Source organism: Tauraco erythrolophus, chromosome 6 (assembly GCF_009769465.1).
Source record: "Tauraco erythrolophus isolate bTauEry1 chromosome 6, bTauEry1.pri, whole genome shotgun sequence".
NCBI classification, from domain to species: Eukaryota; Metazoa; Chordata; class Aves; order Musophagiformes; family Musophagidae; genus Tauraco; species Tauraco erythrolophus.
Genome location: NC_141470.1, coordinates 36,880,363 through 36,901,102, shown reverse-complemented (window position 1 = coordinate 36,901,102; position 20,740 = coordinate 36,880,363). Strand labels below are relative to the sequence as shown.

Below are 20,740 nucleotides of genomic sequence, written 5' to 3'. Positions count from 1 at the left end.
TGTTAAAACCATCCCATAATAACCTTTAAACAATTCCAAAGTGCCCTTCCCCCTGCATCCCATAGCGAGTCCCTTGTAGGCAATACTTCACTCTGCAAGGAGCTCTGGGAGAGTTTCCTTGAGTTTCACACCAGGAACAATGGTCTAATCATTTGGTAGTCTTAGGAGCAGCCAAGCCTGTGTCTTCCAGTTTTCACTGATTTGGTTAACTAGGGTTCCTCTGCTTGTCACTGTTCATCTGAACTTCACCAGGCTTTTGTGTCTACCATGATTAAACACATAGTCTAACAATAACATGGTACAATGACCATAACCTGTCACTTGGGAGGTTCAAATTGGACATTTGGGAAAGCTTGTTCACCAGAAGTAGTGCAGTATGGAACAACCTTCTCAGATGAGTTGTGCAACCTCCATGCTTGGGGGTTTTTAATACTGGCTAGACGCAGCATGACTGAACTGAACTAGTGTTGGTGATAATCCTGCTCAAAGTGAGGTTGACTAGAGACCACCAAAACAACCAACACTTCCATCATCAACTGTCTGGACTTCAGAGATAATAAACCTTAAAAGTATTTTTTAGTGTTTCAGGTTTGATCCAGATTTGCCATATTGCAAACTCAGAATCATATTTTAAATGCTACTTATCTAGGTATCAGTCAGTTTTGGGGATAATTTCTACTACAAAAGAGACATTTAGTAAAATCAGTAAGATTAAAATATTTTCCATCTCAATGCACCAGTTTTACCTCAAGTATCTGATCAAAAACAAATAGCAAAAAATATTCGATAAGTACCTGTACAAATATTTGATTCAACGATTTTTAGCTGATTATCAGCCCAAAGATTTTTAACAAGCACTGTGTTAATCTTTTATTTGAATCAATTAGCTACACTGTTTAGTTTAAAACATTGTAGCCTAACCTTGTAATATAGAAGTCTAAAAATGATTTTCTCATCTGGGACAAGAAGCAGCTGGGAGCATTGTCATGGCAACCATCTCATTTCCAAAGAGAGATTCTGTGACTTCTGTTACTCTCTAGCAACCTCACAGCTGAAGTAGTATTGCTTTAAAAACCTAGGAAAAAGGAGGCTTTTCAGATAGAGCAATATACCATCACAAGAAATGCTTGGAAGGATCATAAAAAGAATGCTTGAGAATATCAGGCAGGCTTAAAAAAAAAAAAAAAACACAACAAAAAACCAAAACCAAATTAAATTCTCAGTTTGATGATGAGCCCAGGGAAAGAACAAAACCAAAACACATATACCCACCACACTAACGTGTGTCTGTGCAGCAGACTATGGAATCAATCTCTCCTGGAAATGATGATTATCACAGATCTCACTGTCTCACACTGACTACATGACTTAGTTGCTTGATCTGCTATTGTTTAAGGAAAATGGATAGCAATGTGAATAATACACAGGGGGTGGATAGGGTGGGAGCAGAAAAATTTCTACCAAAACAAGACATTTCACTGCCCACAGTTCCCCTCAGGAGAGAAGTTGATATCACATCATAAGAATTAGTCAGATTGCTCAATGACTGCTGAAAGGTTTTAAGGAACTGTGGTGTTAAGAACCTATAGTCTAAGAACCTATACAGACTAGAAAACTGCAATACCTCTTTAACACACTGATTCTGAAACTTAACCTATAGAATTTAGAAATTAAGGGAAGTTCATGCACAGACCTCAGAGTTATGGTCTTAACTGCATTGGCTGAAGAAAGAATACTAAACTTCCCTTCAAAAGTAACATGGTATAGCAGAGCGAGATCTTCAAATGTGTTTACATATTTTTCCACAGGTATTTATATAACCTGGCTGCACTGGTAATTTTTTCTGTATTTTCTTCATAAAGGAGCCAACTGAAGCAAGTAAGCACTGCTAAAAATAGCAAACACAGCAGAGCCCATTTCATGGTTTGGACTTCTGTTGATAAACTGTATTAATATTCTCAGTAACACATGTTGTTATTGCAGAAATACCTGCTTATTCAAATTCCTAGCTTGGAACATAAAAGAATTATTAGGCAGTAAAAGTATGTAAACACAAACAATATGTAAAGTATTAAAAAGACATGAAGAAAGAGCAGGCAATGTGAGCACCATTTAAAGAAAAAACCCCGACAGACAGTGCTTAAATCAAGTTACAAATGTGAGTCTTATAGCCATAATCACTTCTTACAAAGAAGCACATTTGAGAAAGTGGAAGTTCATATAGTTAGAAAAAGGCTATCAAATTTGAACGATGTACAAAAGATTTCAAAAGGCTAATAAGGTACTGCAAAGCTATAAAGGCACTTCATGAGCTTCAGAGGGCAAGCTTAGTCCATCATATATAAAAAATGCATAAACAGCTACAATGCATGAAGGAGAGCATACAGATTTTTTGTGATATAGATTTAAGATTGAAAGATGCAGAATTCTTAAAGTGTTTCTTTCCTATGTGATACTAATGAAGTGGGCTGAAAGCAGCCAGTGACTTTCATTGGTAGGTACTGGAATTTAAGTTGATGGTTTTCATGAGGAGCTACCGAGGCACTCTGGACATTTTCTTCCCCACCGCCCCCCCCCCCCCCCAAAGGAAAAACTGTAAACAGTGCATTTTGTTAAATTCTTGTATTTTCAGTGAACTGTGGCTGACTTTGTACAATCTTAATCTCCTCAGGGTACACTTAAAGAATCTGAAAAAAATTCTACAATAAAATAAGCCTGAAGCATATTACAAAGAAAGCACAGCAATTTGATCAGATCTTTCCAGGACAAATGACCTCTCTGCCATTAGCTAGCTACCTGGTGATAGAAATAATTGGTTGCTACCACTGAAACACTTGAAAGCGCAAGTGATGTATACAATTATTTCTGCCAGCACCAGCTGAATAGATTTTGCTACAGCAATTTCAACAAGACCCTTGTAGTCTTCATAAAAACGAAGGGCAAATACAAGTAAGAAAACTCTATGTAAATACCATGTGAATAGAATTAGCAGGAAAACAAACCAAAACAAAAGAGTGAGTATCAACACTACAGTTCAAATGCAAAAAAGAGGATTACAAGATAAAGTTTCACAAGGAATCTCTACCAACTGTCTGTAGATTCACATGCCTGACATGTGGGGACCCTTACAAAGCTACAAGTTCAAGTATTATTTTTATGAAAGGACCTTCTGGATCCTTTAATCACATACCTGGTAACAACACCATGGTTCACTTCTCACCACTTTTGGTAAATATGTTGATGGATGCTGCACTTATTCCACTATAAACCTGTCTTTTAGTAACAGCTCCACCTCTCATCTGAGCTTCTTCTCTTTGTAAGAGATAATGTTTAGCACTGTAAAAACATAACATCATTGGGAAGCTTAATCTTCATCTCCAATTTCTTTAGATACTCTTTCCCTGCAGGGTGTTCTACTACCACAGTCAAGAAATTTAACCATTACTAACACAGTTTATACGTTTCCCATCTGCTAAACTGAAGTAATCTGAACAGCATCTATGGATGGCTGAGAAAACAAACTGGTAGCAAAAGAAACACTCCTCCTTACTCCCAAAAATTAGTTCAAAGTCTTATTCTGTTCTGACCCCAGGAATGGGAAGTACTACTCTGAGTATTTAACTGGATTCTCCTTGCATTTGCATGGTAAACAGCAGTTTTGTGCCCTGCACACCAGACTATGAGCTTGGGTGCCCTATTCTCCATGCTGAAACACAAAGGGAAAAGGTACACTTGTGTGTACCAGACAGCAAGAAGATCCTTAAACAATCCAGAGAGCTTCTGAGGAGAACATTCTAATATTTCAAACAGAAAATATTCCTTTAAAACCCTTTTTACTTGCTCTGTTTTCAAATGAGTTTCACCACCTTTTATATCGCTTTTTGATGTTTGTGTTCAGCTTTAAAGAATCAGTTCAAAATCCAACTTTGGATGAAAAAGGTCATGAAAGATTTTCTTTCTGGTGTATATTCACTATCATTTGCCCTTGACTGAATGACAGTCTTTAATTAATTTTTATTCCTATCAGCCATGCAGAACCAAATACATAATAAAAATGAGCTCAACTGCAATCTGGTTTTATGCATCGTCAATAAAAGAGCTAACTCGCTAAGTTCCACTTCCACAGAAAATTATATTGTCATTCAATCTTCATAACGTTATTGGAAACATAGTATTACACAAGGGTCACAGCCAGCAGAATTTGAAGGAATAACCTTGTAATTTAAAAAGTAGACAGGTTTTCCTGAAGAATCAATATTTATTGTAACAGATGATTCACAATCCTTTATGGATTTTGAAACAACAGAAATAAAAAAAAAACAACCTATTTTTGACCTCAAGAAGCTTTCACTAGCTTAACCTGAAAATAGACTAAAACAATACTATTCCTACAGACAATTTTGTGACTAAAAGCTCCCTGAAAGTTGTATTATTTTATGATCCAAATCACCAGATTTTACACAGAGTATCAAGTTCAAAATAGTCATTAAAGTCTAAGGTCCTGTCTTTACAGACACTGAAATGATGAAAGCAGTAAGATTTTTGAAATCTTCCAGGGATGGGGCACCCAGAACTTCTCTGGGCAACCTGTTCCAGTGCCTCTCAACCCTCAGAGTGAAGAATTTCTTCCTTTCATCTACTCAAAATCTGCTCTCTTTCAGCTTAAAGCCATTACCCCTTGTCCTAGCGCTACACGCCCTTGCAAAAATTCCCTCTCCAGCTTTCTTGTAAAGCCCTCTTTAGGTACGGAAAGCCTGCTAGGAGATCTCCCCAGAGCCTTCTCTTCTCCAGGCTGAACAACCCCAGCTCTCTCAGTTCGTCCTCATAGGAGAGGTGCTCCAGTCCTCGGATCATCTTTGTGGCCCTCCTCTGGACCCGCTCCAACAGGTCCCTTCAGTCAGTCCATTGGCAGACTATCACACAGAATGGAGCCTACACTGACAGTGGGGGAAAGGTGGATTGCTTGGTGGCTAGATTATACCATTTAGGGAAGGAAGTGCCTTAAATGGGTGCCCAGTTTTTATGTAGTGCCTGAGTAAAAGAATGAAGAGCTCCATCTCTTGAATGGTATAGCAATCTTATCCAGCTGGAAAGAAACATGGGATCACTGGTTCTTTTATCACTCACACAGGTAACAGGCAAATACAGAAGTCTGTGCTCTCCTAAAAGCTGTGACTACAGTTACGACAAGCAGACATGTACGAGCCATGAAGTGGCCAGACATCTTCATCTGCTCTCTTAAAATCATTTGTCCATACATGCTAGTGCTACTGCTAATGTTACAATCACCTAGAAGGGAATGTCTATAGAACATCACAAAAACGTCTTTAGTCTACAATTTTTTTAAAGTTATTTTTTGCAAATTTTAATATTTGGGTCAAATCTGCCATTACAGCAATCCTTAAAATTTCTTCAGTCTTTTTCATGTCCTTTCATTACCTCAGGAGAGTTTTTCTCCATTTTTTTCTCCTTTCAATGATCTATAGCTTGAAGTACCTTACTAAATGGAATACTGCCAGAGAACTTGCCTGGACACGGGAATCTGCTGATTTGTACTATTATGCTTGTGCACTAGTTGTCAATACACTTTTGGACATGCCAAAGAACAACAGTCTCCCTCCACTCCCAGTAATTCCTAGATACAGTAGGGAAGTTAGCATGGGTGAGAAACAACTCCTGAGATACAAAGTCTGCGCGCCTTTTTTCAGAGAGTATAGCGTGCGCAGTTGTTGTCCCAGGCAAGCTGGTGCCTCAGTGCCACTTACCTGCTCAGTAACCAGCCTTTAGGATATAGATCACAATTAAACCTATTAAATAGGATCTTCTCAATGCCCTGAACACCGCAGGTGCATCTTGTGCTTTTCCTGCACAAGAATGTGCAAAATGTGCATGTGTGGGTTTTTTTTAACCTTTCATCATACTTTCTTCAGTAAATCTGCTTTTCCACTGATTTGAAGTTCAAAATTTTAAGTTCTTTCTGTATTCCTTAGCCTATCAACAGTAGATGTAAATACATCTATTTGCCTTCAGTTAATTAAATAAGCATAATAAATAGCCATATATATCTATCCATATTTCATTCAGACATATCAGAATGAAAAACATGCACTACCCCTAAGGATACACGATTATTTATATTTCATATTGGTTATTTTCCTAAAAGAAGTAAGTTTCAAATGAAACAAAAAACAATAGGAATACAAATTTGCCATCTACTAACTATCGATAGCAGCAGGATTAAGGTCAGACATGATGTCTTTGAAAGTGAAATCCTTTTAGTTCATTGAGATACTGCTATCACTGTTAGCCTGTAAAAGGAGGGTCCTTTCATCAAACTGTGAAACAAACTTTGCCCTCTTTGAGCTACTGATCGTACACAACCTTTATGCAATTAAAGGTCCATTAACATCCAAGTGGAGACGTTTAAATGGATCTTAGTGGTTTAATACACTTTTCAATAAATTGCAAAAGATTATGCACTTAATTTGCCTAGATTGCTCTGGAAATCTTGACAAGCGGTTACTTAAAAGCGTTGCTTTAACAATTATGTATAAAGAAGTACATATAAAGGCTTAATAAAAGTGCTCTTTAAGAAGATTACTTACTATATCTTCTTCAGTAAGCTCACAGCCATACTATTTGAGTACCCGATATTCGTTACTAAATTTATCCTTACAATTATTTTTGTGAGACAAGCTTCTTACAGTTCATACACAAGAAATTGAAACAGAAATCATGAACGATTTGCACAAAGCCTGACAGTTGCATCAGAACCCAAGGCACTTGATTCTGGAGTTTGAAGTCCTCTTCACAAATACAAATCTTAAACACAAGCCAGCCTTTCTATTTTAACCAACACACACTCCATTTACAAAGCTGTTATCACCCCAACTTCACCAAAAAGAGCACCAAAAAATATTTTGTTTAAAATAGTGAGGTAAGATACCAATATGTTAAACTTCTTCCTTACATGTGAAGAATAGAAGCATCTTTGATTAAGTAATTGATAAAATTATTTCAAACTGTTGTAAAAACCTTCCAGGCCATCTTAAATGACTAATAGTTGAAACAGACTTCAGCAAAATACGTCTCCTCTCCCTTCTACACAACCTGTGATAAACTCAGAGCTGCCCACTCATTCAGAACATGGCTAAATGAGCTGTGAGGCCGCAAATCCTTCAGATGCAGTGAGCTGACTGAGTGACTCACACTCACTGCCAGAAACAGAGAAGAGCTGTTTTCCTGATGCACAAAAGCTCATTTTCAAACTGACAGCCTGCCACAAGCTGGACTCCCCAGGGATTGATATTGGGCCCATTGTTGTTTAGTATCTTCATAAATGACCTAGATGATGGCATCAAGCGTACCCTCATCAAGTTTGCTGATGATACCAAACTGAGGAGGGAAGTGGACACTTGGGAAGGAAAAGCCACCCTGCAGGAAGACAAGGATAGGCTGGAAGAGTGGGCTGACAAGAACCTTATGAAGTTCAACAAGGACAAATTAAGGTCTTGCCCCTGGGAAAACATAATCCATGAGCGCAGCACAGACTGGGATCTACCTGCCAGGGGAGCAGCTCCATGGAAAGGGACCTGGTGGACAACCAGGTCAGTATGAGCAAACAGTGTTCTGCTGCAGCAAAAAAAGCCAACATGTTGATGCTGGGTTGCATCAACAAGAGGATCACCAGCAGAGATAAAGTCATTATCTCACTCTACTCAGCGCTTGTCAGGCCACACCCGGAATACTGCGTTTGGTTTTGGTCCCTGCTATGTAAAAAGATGTGGACAGGCTGGAGAGGGCCCAGAGAAGGGCCCCAAAGATGATCAAAGGACTGGGAAGCCTGCCACATAAGGAAAGGCGGAGAGAACTGAGTTTGCTCAACCTTGAGAAAAGAACCTTAGGGGAGACCTTACCACCATGTTGTGGTATTTAAGGGGTGGCTACAAAGAAAGTGGAGACTCCCTTTTTACAGGGAGTCCCATGGAAAAAGCATTAATGGGTACTAGTTACAGCTGGGGAGATTCCGATTGGACACAAGGAAAATTTTTAACAATGAGAACAATCAGCCACTCGAATAATTTCCCTAGGGAAGTGGTGGATTCTCCAACATTGGACACTGTTAAGATTCAGCTGGACAGGGTGCTGGGCCATCTTCTCTAGACCATGCTTTTGCCAAGAAAGTTTGGACTAGATGATCCTTGAGGTCCTTTCCAACCTGGTATTCTGATTCTATGAAGAGTTTCTGCTTCTGACTGCATGCCTCTAGTGCTTACTTTCCACTGGCTCTGGCATTTCTTTGAGCCTTCTGTGGGCTGATTTAAAATCTAGCAGAAAGATGGGACAATTTTCTCTTAAGTCAACGATTGGCAAAGTCTGAGAAGTACCAGAACCTGTAGGCAGAAGGCAGCAGGACTACCCCATCCAAGCTGAGGTACCAAGTCTTCCTCTTTTTGGCAGTGAGGAAATCAGCTTGTCTACTTGTGAAACCGTGATGTAAGAAAAATGTTATCTATAGTCCAAGCAGGTTCTGTACATCTTTAATTTCTGTTCTATCAGCTGCTTCAGCTTACTGTCTGCCTTACGTTATCCCAAGTAGCCTCATTAAAAGGCAGCTATGTTTTTTTGAAAAATAGAGATGTCAGACCTAACACAGAAGACAGACTACTAAACATCTGTAAATAAGGACAAGAAATTAAAACTGAACTATATTGAATGTTTACCTTCTGCAGAAAAACAACCTTGCATTGTACCACTAACTGCAACAGGAAACCTCTCAAATAAGCTTTGCTTAGTGGCTTTTATGATAGCTCAAGACAAAGTTATAACTTTAAGTGACCAAGGCATGGTGCCTCGAACCTCTTTTCCCACTTGACACACACAGATTCCAGCTCCAAAATAAAAATGTTAAAAAAAGTCGGCACCATTGTAACTAGGACTAGTTCAGCAGCTGACCAATGCACTTCTACAAATCACTTTATCACAAAGGTATCTGAAAAGGAGTAAAGAAAGTACACGATTGAGGGAATAACATTAGGTAACAAGATTTTTTTTGGCTTGTATTGCTCAGGTAACAGGTTTCCGGGCACAAAGCAGTTTTCTGTTGACAAAGGCAGGGGAGTGGTACACTGCATCTGATCCTGATGCACAAAGAAATTGCCTGAACCTTGATATATCAGTTCTAGGAAAAAGAGAAGTGTTGAGTATTTCATATAGTCCTTCCAAAGTTTTATAGGGTCCTTGCAATTACTGCCAATTTCTTCACTCTGAACTCTTAACGAGGACTTTAATCTTTTCATGTTCTAAATTCTCCATTCTCCCTTAAAGACAGATCAAAACTGTGAGCAGACACAATGAAAGAAGGCAGAAATACTGCTGTTCTTACATCTGTAACAAGGAAAAATGCACCAATATGATTAACTACTGAACAAACTGTGATTAAAATAAGTTAATGCAATTTAATTGTCATTCCAATTACTGTTAAACAATAGTAACTCATGGCTTGTAGCTTCAGCATAGTAACAAAGCTAATTGTTCCATTTTCAAAGAACTACTCCCTGTTCTTCCTATGAATTTTTCAGTAAGATGCTGTTGAAGGAGTTTTTTCGTTTTTTTTAACAAAGCCAACATGACACTCATTTCAGTGAATCCTTCCAGCAAGAATATCCAAGCATCCTTTTGTCTCTATTGCATATATTTTACTTTATACAAAACAAAAAGACCATTCAAGTAAAACAAAAACAAGACCAAAACCATGAAGCTTATTTTGCAAAGACTGAAATTTTTCCTTGTCCAAAAACCATCAGTTTATTTCTTCTCCAATATCTTAAAAGTTGACTTAATCCTATGAACAAGTACTTAATCTTTTGCAGCTTTTATGTTTCACAGCATACTTCTAAGTTATGTATCCCAAGACAACTTATAGCCCTCCTAAGTGCTTGGCTAGTGTTTAAAAATCTCAGAATAAATGCATTAGAATTGATTTCACTTCAAGTATACTTTAGGTGAATGTTAAATAACATTTTTGGAATCAGATATACATTACCCATACTGCATGGATACCATTACCTAAGAAGTTAGCTATTGTAAAAATGGAGAATAGCAGCATTTACGCTAAAAAAGATGTACTGACAGTTGCTAATGGCATTTGGCAGGTATTGCTGTCATTCTAATTTGCAAATGTTCATCTGGTGGAAAACAATCATTTTTTTCAACTGTCCTCTGAAGTTAGTGGATAGCTTGAAAAGATACTGCAGTATAGACACAAAGGCATGCTCAAAGAACAAAGTTTTGCCAGTGACTTAGCATACTCAGAGACACCCATATACTTTGGAACATAATTTTAAAAGATGAGTTGGATTTACCTCCCTACTATGCTTTTTTTAATTTTAAAAATTTTGTTCTGTATTTGGCCTCAACACATACCACTGATAAGATGAATGCACAGCACACAGAAAACAGTAAGAACCAAAAGTGTTGCAGAAGTGATAAATGTGATTGAGAAAGGAAAGATCCAAGATAAATATATTCATCATGTTATATAGATACTTTGGATTCGTAATTAATTTGACAGAGCTTGAAAGACTTTCTGATGCAGGATGCTTTCCTTTCCTCCCCAGCAGAGTTTTTAGCAGAAAGTAGATCAGAATAAAACCGGGAAATAAAAAGTGGAAAGTCCTTGAACTAAAGTGTACAGGCAGCAAACAATGTAGAAAAAAATTATTTTATATGTAACACATATGACAAGCTGATATAGCAAATTACTTACTCAGTAAACCCACAACTCAATTTTGAAAAGAGGATTTGTTCACTTCAGAACTCCACAGCAAGTACAAAACATTAAAGCCATCTTAAGACTGAACTCCACTTCTATTGCCTTTGAAATTTTTTTATACATTGCCTTATGATTAAGACATTCATTACTGTTTAGCACATCATATATTTTATAATAATTCTTTACAGAACAATATCATTAATTCAGTATTATCAATAACTTTATACAGATACAGTATTGAAGCCATGTCCTCTTTTGCTTACTGTCAAGTACAAAACAGCTTATACAGACTAAAAAAAGCCACGCACCACAGTTGTAGCATACTGCATTTTATGCCTGATTAAAGTTAACAGTAGTGGCTTTTTGATCTTTCAAGACAAATAAACATTATACCACATAACAAACAGTTGTGCAAACTCAGGCTTAGGAGGAAGACTTAACTACCTCCTTTTTCCAGAACTACTTTTTCCTGCTTTACTGCTGCTACTACCAGACTTGCTGGAAGATTTTGAAGAGAAAAGTCTTGTCATGAATTCAGAGACATCTGGCAGCTCATGGTTGGAATTCAGCATGTTCATTGACTGCTCCATTTCCTGCATGCAAAAATTAGATAAACTTAATAGCTCGTAACAATTCTGGCTGTTTCTAAGGCATCAGTTAAATGATCTTATCAGAAAGATGTAAACTTTTCCTAAATACTGTTTTAGTATTTGTAGTCCTCCCAGGGTACATATTTTTATACAACCACAACCAAATGCCCAGCTACACACAGAAACATAAAACCCCGAAACTAAAAGCACTGATATATGGAAAAAGGTAACCATGTCTTAAGCAGTCTTACAGGGCAACCACCTAATAAAAAAATAAAAATAATTTTCTAAAAGAAAGAAAAAGCCATTACTTCTTTTCAGCATTACTTTCCTCCATTTTAAAATTTAAGCTTTTGCTTAAGATTTTCAGATGTGTTCTCATAGATTGCAGACTTTGGTGTTTTCAAATGAGTATTATTTATGCTAAATCTAATAAATTTTTGAAGTTATTTGAAGGGATTAGATATTTTTATTGCCCTACTTTATAACATCAAGCTATTAGTGTACAGCAGCTAAGTTTTCTTTGTTACATGAAAGGAAGGATTTTAATATGAGACCATATATCCAGCTAAGCTTAACGTAACTTTAAAGTTTGGTATAATAGCTCTATGAGATGAATTAGTACGGTTTAAAACAAACAAATCAACCCTAAAGTACTCTTAATGAATAAAACAGCTGAACTCCACATCCACAATGTGATAATGCTTATAGTAATTGCCAATTAATGTGGGATTGTCATCTTGCTCTTTTAGTTGCCATTTAGAACAACACAGCTTTAACTATTTTCAAGGTACAACCAAAACAAAAGCTCTTATGGTAGCCTTTGTTACTATTACATCTATACTACCTCTGTACTTAATGCCTCTACAATAAGCACAGTTACTAAATCATTAACTTTCCATATAAACTAGTACTGTGCAGATTCCTTAAAGAAAAAACAGGCTAATTTGAAAAATGTAACACAAGCAAACTGAAGCTAGATATACACTTAAGAATTTAATATATGGTCATCTAGAGAATACTATTACAAATGAGTTCTTAAAAACTACCTTCTCCTATTCTTTAATCTAAATTACAAGAAAGATTCTTTCTACTTAAAATTTTTCCTTATCAAGTCATATCAGTCAGCTATTAAGAATTAAATCATCAGAAGTTCCGATTGTTTACCATCAGAACAGCCTGCCTCTAAGCATTGTCAGATCAGTGAAAAAAGTAAGGAATAAGTGACCGTTTTAAAACTCAATTTCCAAAGTTAAGCTTGGTTTGAAGAACATGCCGCAGATATCCAGCATATTTTCATATCCCGTTTTTAATCAAAGTTAAAGCCAAAAGAGCATTACATAGCTCTGATAAGCTTTTTATAGGTATTACTTAAAAAAAAACCCAAACAAACAAAAAACTACCAAAAAAATCAAACACCTATAAAGTACTACTGAAGACAGTGGCCATTTAGAAGAAAAGGAGTTTAAATTAACCGAATCCTCAAAAAGCAGCCACCCAAGACAGACAAGGAACACTTTTAAAAATAAGAAAAGATTTAGCAAACACCTTGAATCTCCATTTTGTCCTAGCCTTCCGCTATTCAGCATTTTGCATGATGAAAGAACAATAAATCAGATAATTTAATTGCTGTATTAAGACTCCATATCACATACACTATTGTGACATCTGGATTTAACAACCTGGTAAACTATGTGGTTTAGGCTGGTGGATTAGAGAACCCCACATCATACTTCTCAACACACATGACACTTACTAAATGATGTCTAAAAATTAAGTGCTAGATTCAAACACAGTTAAGTGCTAGATTTAAACACAGTGTTTAAAATGCTTAAATATACTGGAGATTTATAGAAAAAACAGTCTTTGAGAAATTATATTTATTGCTCCAAAGGAACTCTGGAAAACATTATTCATGCTGTTACACTTTCAAAGCTGTGCCAACCAATCAATTCTGTGTTGTATTGTTTAACAGCAAATTCATGAGTTGGAAATGTTAAAATTCATTGTTAGAACAGCAACATTGTGTTAACTGAATAAATTATGCCCATTAAGACTTCTTTAAAAGTCCAGTTCTGTTTTTATTACTTTCCCGTACCTTAAAATTTCATTATCTTTCTTATCTACGTCTGCATCAATTGAACCTACTTACCCGTCTCATATCAGGATCACTGGTGTTGACAACTTTGGGCAAAAGCACAAATATCAGTAATGGAAGAACCATCATCATCACCTACACAGAAAACAGCAAATATTTCATCAGCTTATTTGTTGCTCCAGATATTTTTAGACATACTGACATAAACCTTTTAGCTAAAAAGCCATATCCTAGAACTACTGCATTCTCAGTCAGTAACCCAGTAACAGTAATCCAGTAACAGTAATCCACTTGTCAGGAAAGAAACCTCATAAGAAAGTATTATGTTTTAAATAACAGATTCCAGAGTTGGACCACTGAAGTAAATGCTTGTTATCTCGTTCAACATGTTGATCACCACACTACCAGAAAAACATCATGTTGTCAAAGGGACCAGACCACGGGCTATTTTCAGAGGACATACATTATGAGAGTGGGTATAAAGAGGAGAGGTTGTAAAAAAACTTTCTATTTGTCAACAAGTAAAACACAAAGAAGGAAAACAATCCTCTCAGAAGAGCAGAGTGTACTCTTTCCTCAATTATTTTATTCTCAGTATTCTGAAGAACAGCTATATTTAGATCCTAAGCACTCTTTTAACCTTTGTGTGTTGCTTGTACATACCATAGGGTTCATGAGGAAATCTGTCCATCCCCAAGATTCTCTCTTTATAAAGTATGAAGGAGGTCCAGAAGATTTCATCTGCAGTGGGTAGGGCAGCCTGACAACTTCAGAGGTTTTGATGTAATTCACATATCTTGCTCTAATGAACAAAATGGAAATAATTAAAAATGTAAATATAATCTTTAAGAAAAAATAAAGATTAATTAACAATATTCCAAACAAAGTTTTAATAATAGACTAAAACCAAAACTATCTGCTAGGCAGTGTCAGCTAGACTTCACTTTTCAGAAGCTAATTTCTCTCAGCAGCATGCTTTACGGGATCAAATGATACTCATGTACCTTTTTTCCAGGCTAGCTATTAAGCAGGCGGAAAAACTTCATATCAGAAAACAGACCTGCAGATCAGAAACATCAGAACTATTTGTTCAAATGTGGCTTCTGCAAAACATTTTTTCTCACCTTGGTCATGAGCAAGAAATGCTGCAACACTGAAAGAAAAGGTACAGCTTTGAAGAGTGTAGTGTAGCTTAAACAGAGTTTGCTCCGGGCAACAATTATTTACATACAAAGTTAATATTACCTTTTCCATAGGTGCATGACTTGCATTTATCAACATCAAATCTCGGTCTTGACAGAAGGGCATACCAATGCCCTTCTCTTACTTTATAAGGCCTCCCACAGTTCACTAGTATTCTTCACTTGCGCTTAGTATTTAGACAGTTACTTCGTACTATCCTCTTAATTTTGACACTCTTCACCCATTTTTCATTATCTATGAACATTTACCCATCTTGTGAAACACCAGGTATGACTTCTGCCCATTACAAGAGAAATCATTTATTCCTTCCAAATTTTTCACCAAATACTCATCCACAGAATGTCTTTCCCTCTGACCTTATGACTACATAATTTCTTGAAAAGCTTTTGAGATTTTCAAGTAGATCTTATCAAACATATGCATTATTGATACACTGTTTCCTAAGAATTCAATTTTTTTTAAGGCAGAACTTCCCTTAGAAAAGCCCAGTTGACATTTTCTCATGTGTTTCCCAACTGTATTCCTCATTATAGTTCTTGTCTGTTTGACTGACAGAGATGTCAAGCCTACGGGTACTTTGTTCTGCAGGCATATCCTAGCAATTTACTTAACATCAAATGTGTTATGTCTAGTCCTTAGATACCAAAACAGTGCTAAGTGAGAGGCTACACACACTATCACATCTATTTCACTGAGTTCCCTCCTTATTTATTACGTATTAGTTGTGCCAAAGAGATACTGCCTAACAAAGTATCAACTTAAAATTTACATAAAGTTTGGGAAAAAAATCTAAGCACAAATTGTGCTATTATTATTTAGAAATAGACTGTTTGCACTATTCTGTTTGATATTTTAACTTTTAACCTTCCCTAAAAATATTGCTGAAGTGTTTATATTGATGTTTGTGCTCCTAAAAAATGACGGAGTCTTTTATAAGACACTGTAGAAGACAGATTTGAAGTTAAGATACTACATGAGTGCCTGTACAATGAGAAATGAACTACAAACATCTTCATTTAAATGAAAATCACTTTATTAGATAGGATAGCCATTTTTCTGTATTACTTACTGAATAGTGTGCAATTACAGATGTACAGTTACTAGTTCTCAGGGATAATGTATCTGGCCGTAACATTAAAAAAAAGCTAACGATGCTACAGAAACACTGCAGGCTGGCAACTACTAGCATTTGCCTGTAACTGTAAGGAGGATCTTTCAGAGGTGTAACAGAAATATTTTAGAATTTGGAATTAGAATTTCTTTGTGCCAAGTCTTGACAGAACATTTAGCAAAAAAGAAAGGAAAAAGGGAAGAAGAAAAAAGTATTGGCAAAAGATAAAGTAGTTAACTGATTTACGTCTAGATTTTATTTCAAAATAGCTATATACGGAAATCACAAAAGTAAACAAATAGAAGAACTCTTTTTATCTATTTCCTCTTATTTAAGGTCAGAACTATGAAATGAAGAAAGAAATGAGACTTTGGATTTTAAGAAACATGCTCCTAGAAGTGATGTTAAAACAACCTGAAACATGGTCTGAAACGTAACATCAGAGCTACAGTACTGTTTATATTATTGCTTATACTGTGCTTTCAGGAATACTTAACAGACCAATACAGAAGCAAATCAGGAAGGGCTCACCTCATTTTGCCTTTTGAAGTTATGTCAACTCTTACGGGCTCAAACTTATGAGCAGGGGATATAACTTCCACTACATAAGATCCTGAAGGTATATCGTGAACCACAAAACTTCCATCTGTCCTGAAAAAAAGTTCCACTACATTTCAATATGCTCCAGTACACAACAGAAGGTGCTTTATTTTCTAAAAAGAAGAAACTGTAACAGTATCATTTTGTATTATTAATCTCAATATAACAATGACCAAAAGGAAAATTTAAATCAGTCAGCACTCATAATAATAATAAGCCTCTTAAAGTGATCAATGTTTGCCACAACAGTGGCAGAAGTTACCAGTTACGTTAAAGATTTCTCATGTCCTCAAGCTATTGTCTTGCTAAAGGAATAATTTAACAGCCTAAGTAAGATTTGAAATGGTTAGATTTCATCTGTTCAAGTGATGGCAGAATCAACTTACACCTTCCTTTCTCCTTCTGAAATACATACAAAGAAGTTTACTTTGCTTCAGTGTTTCTGCTAAAACCAAAAAAAACCCAAAACTGATATCCTACATAGTGTGGGTAGCTATTAGAGATGACTTGCAACGCACAATTGTGGTTTGTGCCTTTATTGCAAAACAGACATTTATACTTTTAATTGCTCCCTTTAGGACTAGCCCACGCTGGAAAGCTCAATCACAACAATAAGGAAACTAAAAGCTCTGAACATATACACAGAAGGCATTTTCAGACAGACTGCTTTTATTTTAAAATATGAAGTTTCAATATTCAGTGAAAATATTAGTTGAAGCATACTTGAAAGCTTCAGCAGCAGTTGCCATTAAATTAAAGTACAGAAGCTCGTCGTTTTCCTCCTACATGCTTCCAGAAGTTTCCAGAAGAAAAACTTAGTGTTCTCTATCCTTCTAAAAATATATTAATATAAGAGATACTTCTCCTAAAAAAAAAAAGACTCAAAGTTAAGACCAGAAAAGTTGTTCAAAGGGGAAAAAAAGAGTAATAAAACCTGATACATCAGAAATTTGCATCAGGAAAACAAAACAGACCCTCCACAAAAGCAAACCCTCAAAAAGAATTTTGATCTTATGTTCTTCATACAAGTTTTCTCTCTCAAAGACGTACATCACTTGAGGACCACTAAGACAGAAGCATATAAACATCACAACGTAATTAGCGGATTTCACTAATACTTTATGTGAGGATTTGAACCCTAAGAACGCTTACATTATCTTATATTGCAACTGCTAGAAGGATGTTTCCTTAGGAATTTCCTTTTAATTTTTCATTCTTTACAGTACTACTTTTGATAAAATTAAATTATAGATTTTTTTCTAAAGATTTGTTTATATGACAAAGCAAATTCTCACTTCATATACTGGTATCTAATACTGCCCTTTTAGAAGAAAAGAAAAAAAGCTCGATTTTACTACAGTGGGGAAACTAATCAGATTTATAAAAATGCTTGTACTACAGAATGACTCTTGAAATACTCAAAAAGCAACTTTGCTATGTCAATTATTTTCCTCTTTTTGATAACTGGAATGATATCCATGTAAGATATAATCGAAAGCTGCCTGAGTGATGGTGACAAATATATCTTCTAATATACCAAATACATCTAAATTTGTCACTGAAAGTGAAGGATCCTTCTACTGAGCCTGAAATAGCACTGTTATTTAAAAAAAATTGTTGTTTTTTCTAACACAGTTCTTACTAAAAGTATACATCCAGCACTGTGTTCACTACAAGTGACAAAAAAAACCCCAACCAACATTAAAGTATTTTTGCTAAAACGTACCATGCTTATGGCAGAACGGCATCTACAAATATGTTTCGCAAACCAAATAACTTTTGTAATATTAATTGATTCGCTTTAAGTTATAGCAATATAATTTTTCACATCTGTAAACATAGGTTGATATCTAGGTTACAGTCAGAAACATCATATGCTCTTGGCTAAGACTATTTCCTCCTGTTTCAGGCAACTCGAGTTCCAAACAAGCATTTGGAAACTTACTAACTCCACGGTATTTATTATATCAGCTCCTAAATACAATGTCAGGCTCCCACAACTCAGCTGTACAGGCTTATCAGATACTACACTGACAAGATTCTGCCAAGTTTTGCAGAGTAAAATCTGTAACCTATCCACAGTTCCCAGTGTCGAAGTTCAGTTCGACTTTTACCGCAGAGGGAATAATTAAAAATGATTGGTATTTATGAGATGGTTTATCTTAATTCCACATAATCTTTCTCATTTTAATATACAATTTTAAAAGCAGTGTATCATACGGTATTAAAAATCATAAAAAGGATTTTAGAATTAGCTTGAAACTATGACATTAGTTCGATTCTTAATTCTGAGGACATTTTCTATGTCTTAATATCTCTAGATCCTTTGCTGATCTGAATATACCCACTACCAACTGAGACTGAAAAAGCTAATGAGATTCTGTACAGCTTGCAAATACATTCGCATGATTTTATGTGAAAAAAATAAAGCCATATCCCTTAAAATGGCTTTCATTGGTAAAAAGGATTTTCATGGGTACCGTAATATGTAACTACAACTGTAACTTTCTGCCACAAACATACATTTCTCCAAAATGAGTGAAGTCTTTCTCAGCTAAGGAGAGAGTCTTAAAAAATAAGTGACAGAATTTCCACCCTTTTGTGGTGAGGGCTCAGAACAGTGTACTCTAGAACTTAATGCAAACTTGTGGGTTTTGGTTTTGGGTTTTTTTTAAGTTCTTTTAATTTAGTTCCAATTTTTGATCTTTAAAAAGCCAGCAGCCTTAGTCATCAACTTGGTTCCGTCTGCAGGAGGCTGTCAACCACGATCCCCACAGCACTCCAGGTTCCCACCACAGGCCCGGCCGTTTCTAACGCCTTACGAGGTACGGTGCAAGTGCACCAGTATGGCCACAGTCAGACGCGAGACGTTCACCTCCACTGCTGCGCGCTGCTAACTGGGACAGGGCGGCCGACTCGCCGTGCGCGGCTCGGCTCTGCCACAGCTGGCCGCCATCTTACGGCCCGACCGCGGAAGGGGCCCTGAGCCGGCCCGAGGCGCCGGCGGGAGAGCCCCGAGCAGCGCCCCGGCACCGGGGCACGCCGGCCCAAGCCGGGCCAGACGCGGCGCGGGACGCTGGCTTCCCCGCCGGCACCAAGCCCCCCGCCCCGCCCGCCGCTCACTTCAGGAAGCCGACGTGCTCCTCCCCGTCCACCAGCACCCGGGCCCCCGCGATCCAGTCCTGCGGCTTCACCCCGGGCACCACGGCCCGGCCCTCGATCTTGAACCGCTCCCCAGCGCCCGTGCCGCCCGACGGCTCTGCCGCCCCAACCGACTCCGAGCCACGGGCGCCATTGGGCAGCGGCGACGCAAACAGCCAGAGCTGCAGCAGCAGCGGCCACAGAGCCCCACTCCGCGCCGCCATAGCTCCGCCGCCGCCACCTCCGCGGCGGAACAGCGCCTTCGCGCATGCGCCGGGCACGCGCCACAGCGGCCCGCAGCGCGACCTGCGCGTGGAGCGGGACCGCGGCGGCGCTGCGCGTGCGCGCCAAGCAGGCGGAGGGAGCGCGGACGCCGTGCGCATGCGCACGTGAGAGAGTGGCGCGTCGTCAGGCGACGTGAAGCGCAGCGGCGAGGCGGAGCGGTGGGGCCCTTCGGCCATGGCGGGTGGCCAGGCGGAGGCTCCGCGGCAGTTTCCCTCGGCCGAGGCATCGCAGGGCCCGAGCGCCGGGGGGCGGCGGCCGCCCGGGTGGAGGAGGGAGGCTGCCGCGCCGGTCCCGGCTACGGAGCTGCCGCCGGACAGAACTGCCCGCGGAGCTGCGCCGGGCGCTTCGCCGCGGCCCGCGCCCGGCGGGAGCCGGCTTGGCCGCTCAGCTCCGCTGCGCTGCCCGCGGCAGATGACAGAGCGCAGGCCGCGGGGGAACCAGCCCCCGCGGCCTGCCACAAAACATACTAGAGGCCTCATACGCTAGAGGCGATAGAGGTGCTGCAGGACGGGTTGTCCAGGGAGATATTCCTGATCTTGCAGGTTCTGCTCTTGGGCCATAAAAGCAGCACAGTTGCTAAAAACGCTCTGCGGAGCTCACTAGCTCTGTGGCACGGGTAACTTGCAACCTGGATAAGCTGTCCCCTTACACGGTTGTTCAACAGTTCGCTTATTCAGAGATGAGAAACGGAGCGCGTGGTGGAAGGGCAGAGAGGGCTCCTCCTGTTTTTCAGTCTGTGAGTAAAAGCAAAGGATAAGATAATTTGCTGCTTAGAACAGGGAAGGACACAGACGAGAACCTGAAAAACCTAAACGTGTAGGAAGTAGGTGAATCTTCCTTAGTAACAGATGGAGCTGTTTATAATTAAGACATTTTAGTTTGAAGTTAAATCTTTATATAGTTAGCAGGCAAAGAGTGATAATCAAGCTTTTTCTAGG

The 20,740-nt window shown here is 38.4% G+C and overlaps 1 protein-coding gene across 1 annotated transcript; it reads right to left on the bottom strand.

Annotated features, from left to right (window-relative positions):
- Positions 1–7,690: 7,690 nt before the first annotated feature.
- Positions 7,691–19,747, bottom strand: EMC7 (ER membrane protein complex subunit 7). The gene is made up of 5 exons (XM_086613369.1): positions 19,500–19,747; positions 16,308–16,427; positions 14,126–14,264; positions 13,517–13,597; positions 7,691–11,367 (listed from the first exon to the last, which is right to left on the bottom strand). The coding sequence occupies exons 1-5, from the start codon at positions 19,739–19,741 to the stop codon at positions 11,215–11,217; spliced, it is 735 nt and encodes a 244-aa protein (XP_086469495.1). The 5' UTR covers positions 19,742–19,747; the 3' UTR covers positions 7,691–11,214.
- Between the last annotated feature and the right edge of the window lie 993 nt (positions 19,748–20,740).

Excerpts from the sequence above, each read along its gene's own strand:
- EMC7 (XM_086613369.1), bottom strand. The coding sequence starts at position 19,741 with ATGGCGGCGCGGAGTGGGGCTCTGTGGCCGCTGCTGCTGCAGCTCTGG. Across the intron at positions 14,265-16,307 it reads ACTTCAAAAGGCAAAATGAG|AGCAAGATATGTGAATTACA; the intron begins GTGAGCCCTTCC and ends TTTGTTCATTAG. Across the intron at positions 13,598-14,125 it reads ATTTCCTCATGAACCCTATG|GTGATGATGATGGTTCTTCC; the intron begins GTATGTACAAGC and ends TTTTCTGTGTAG.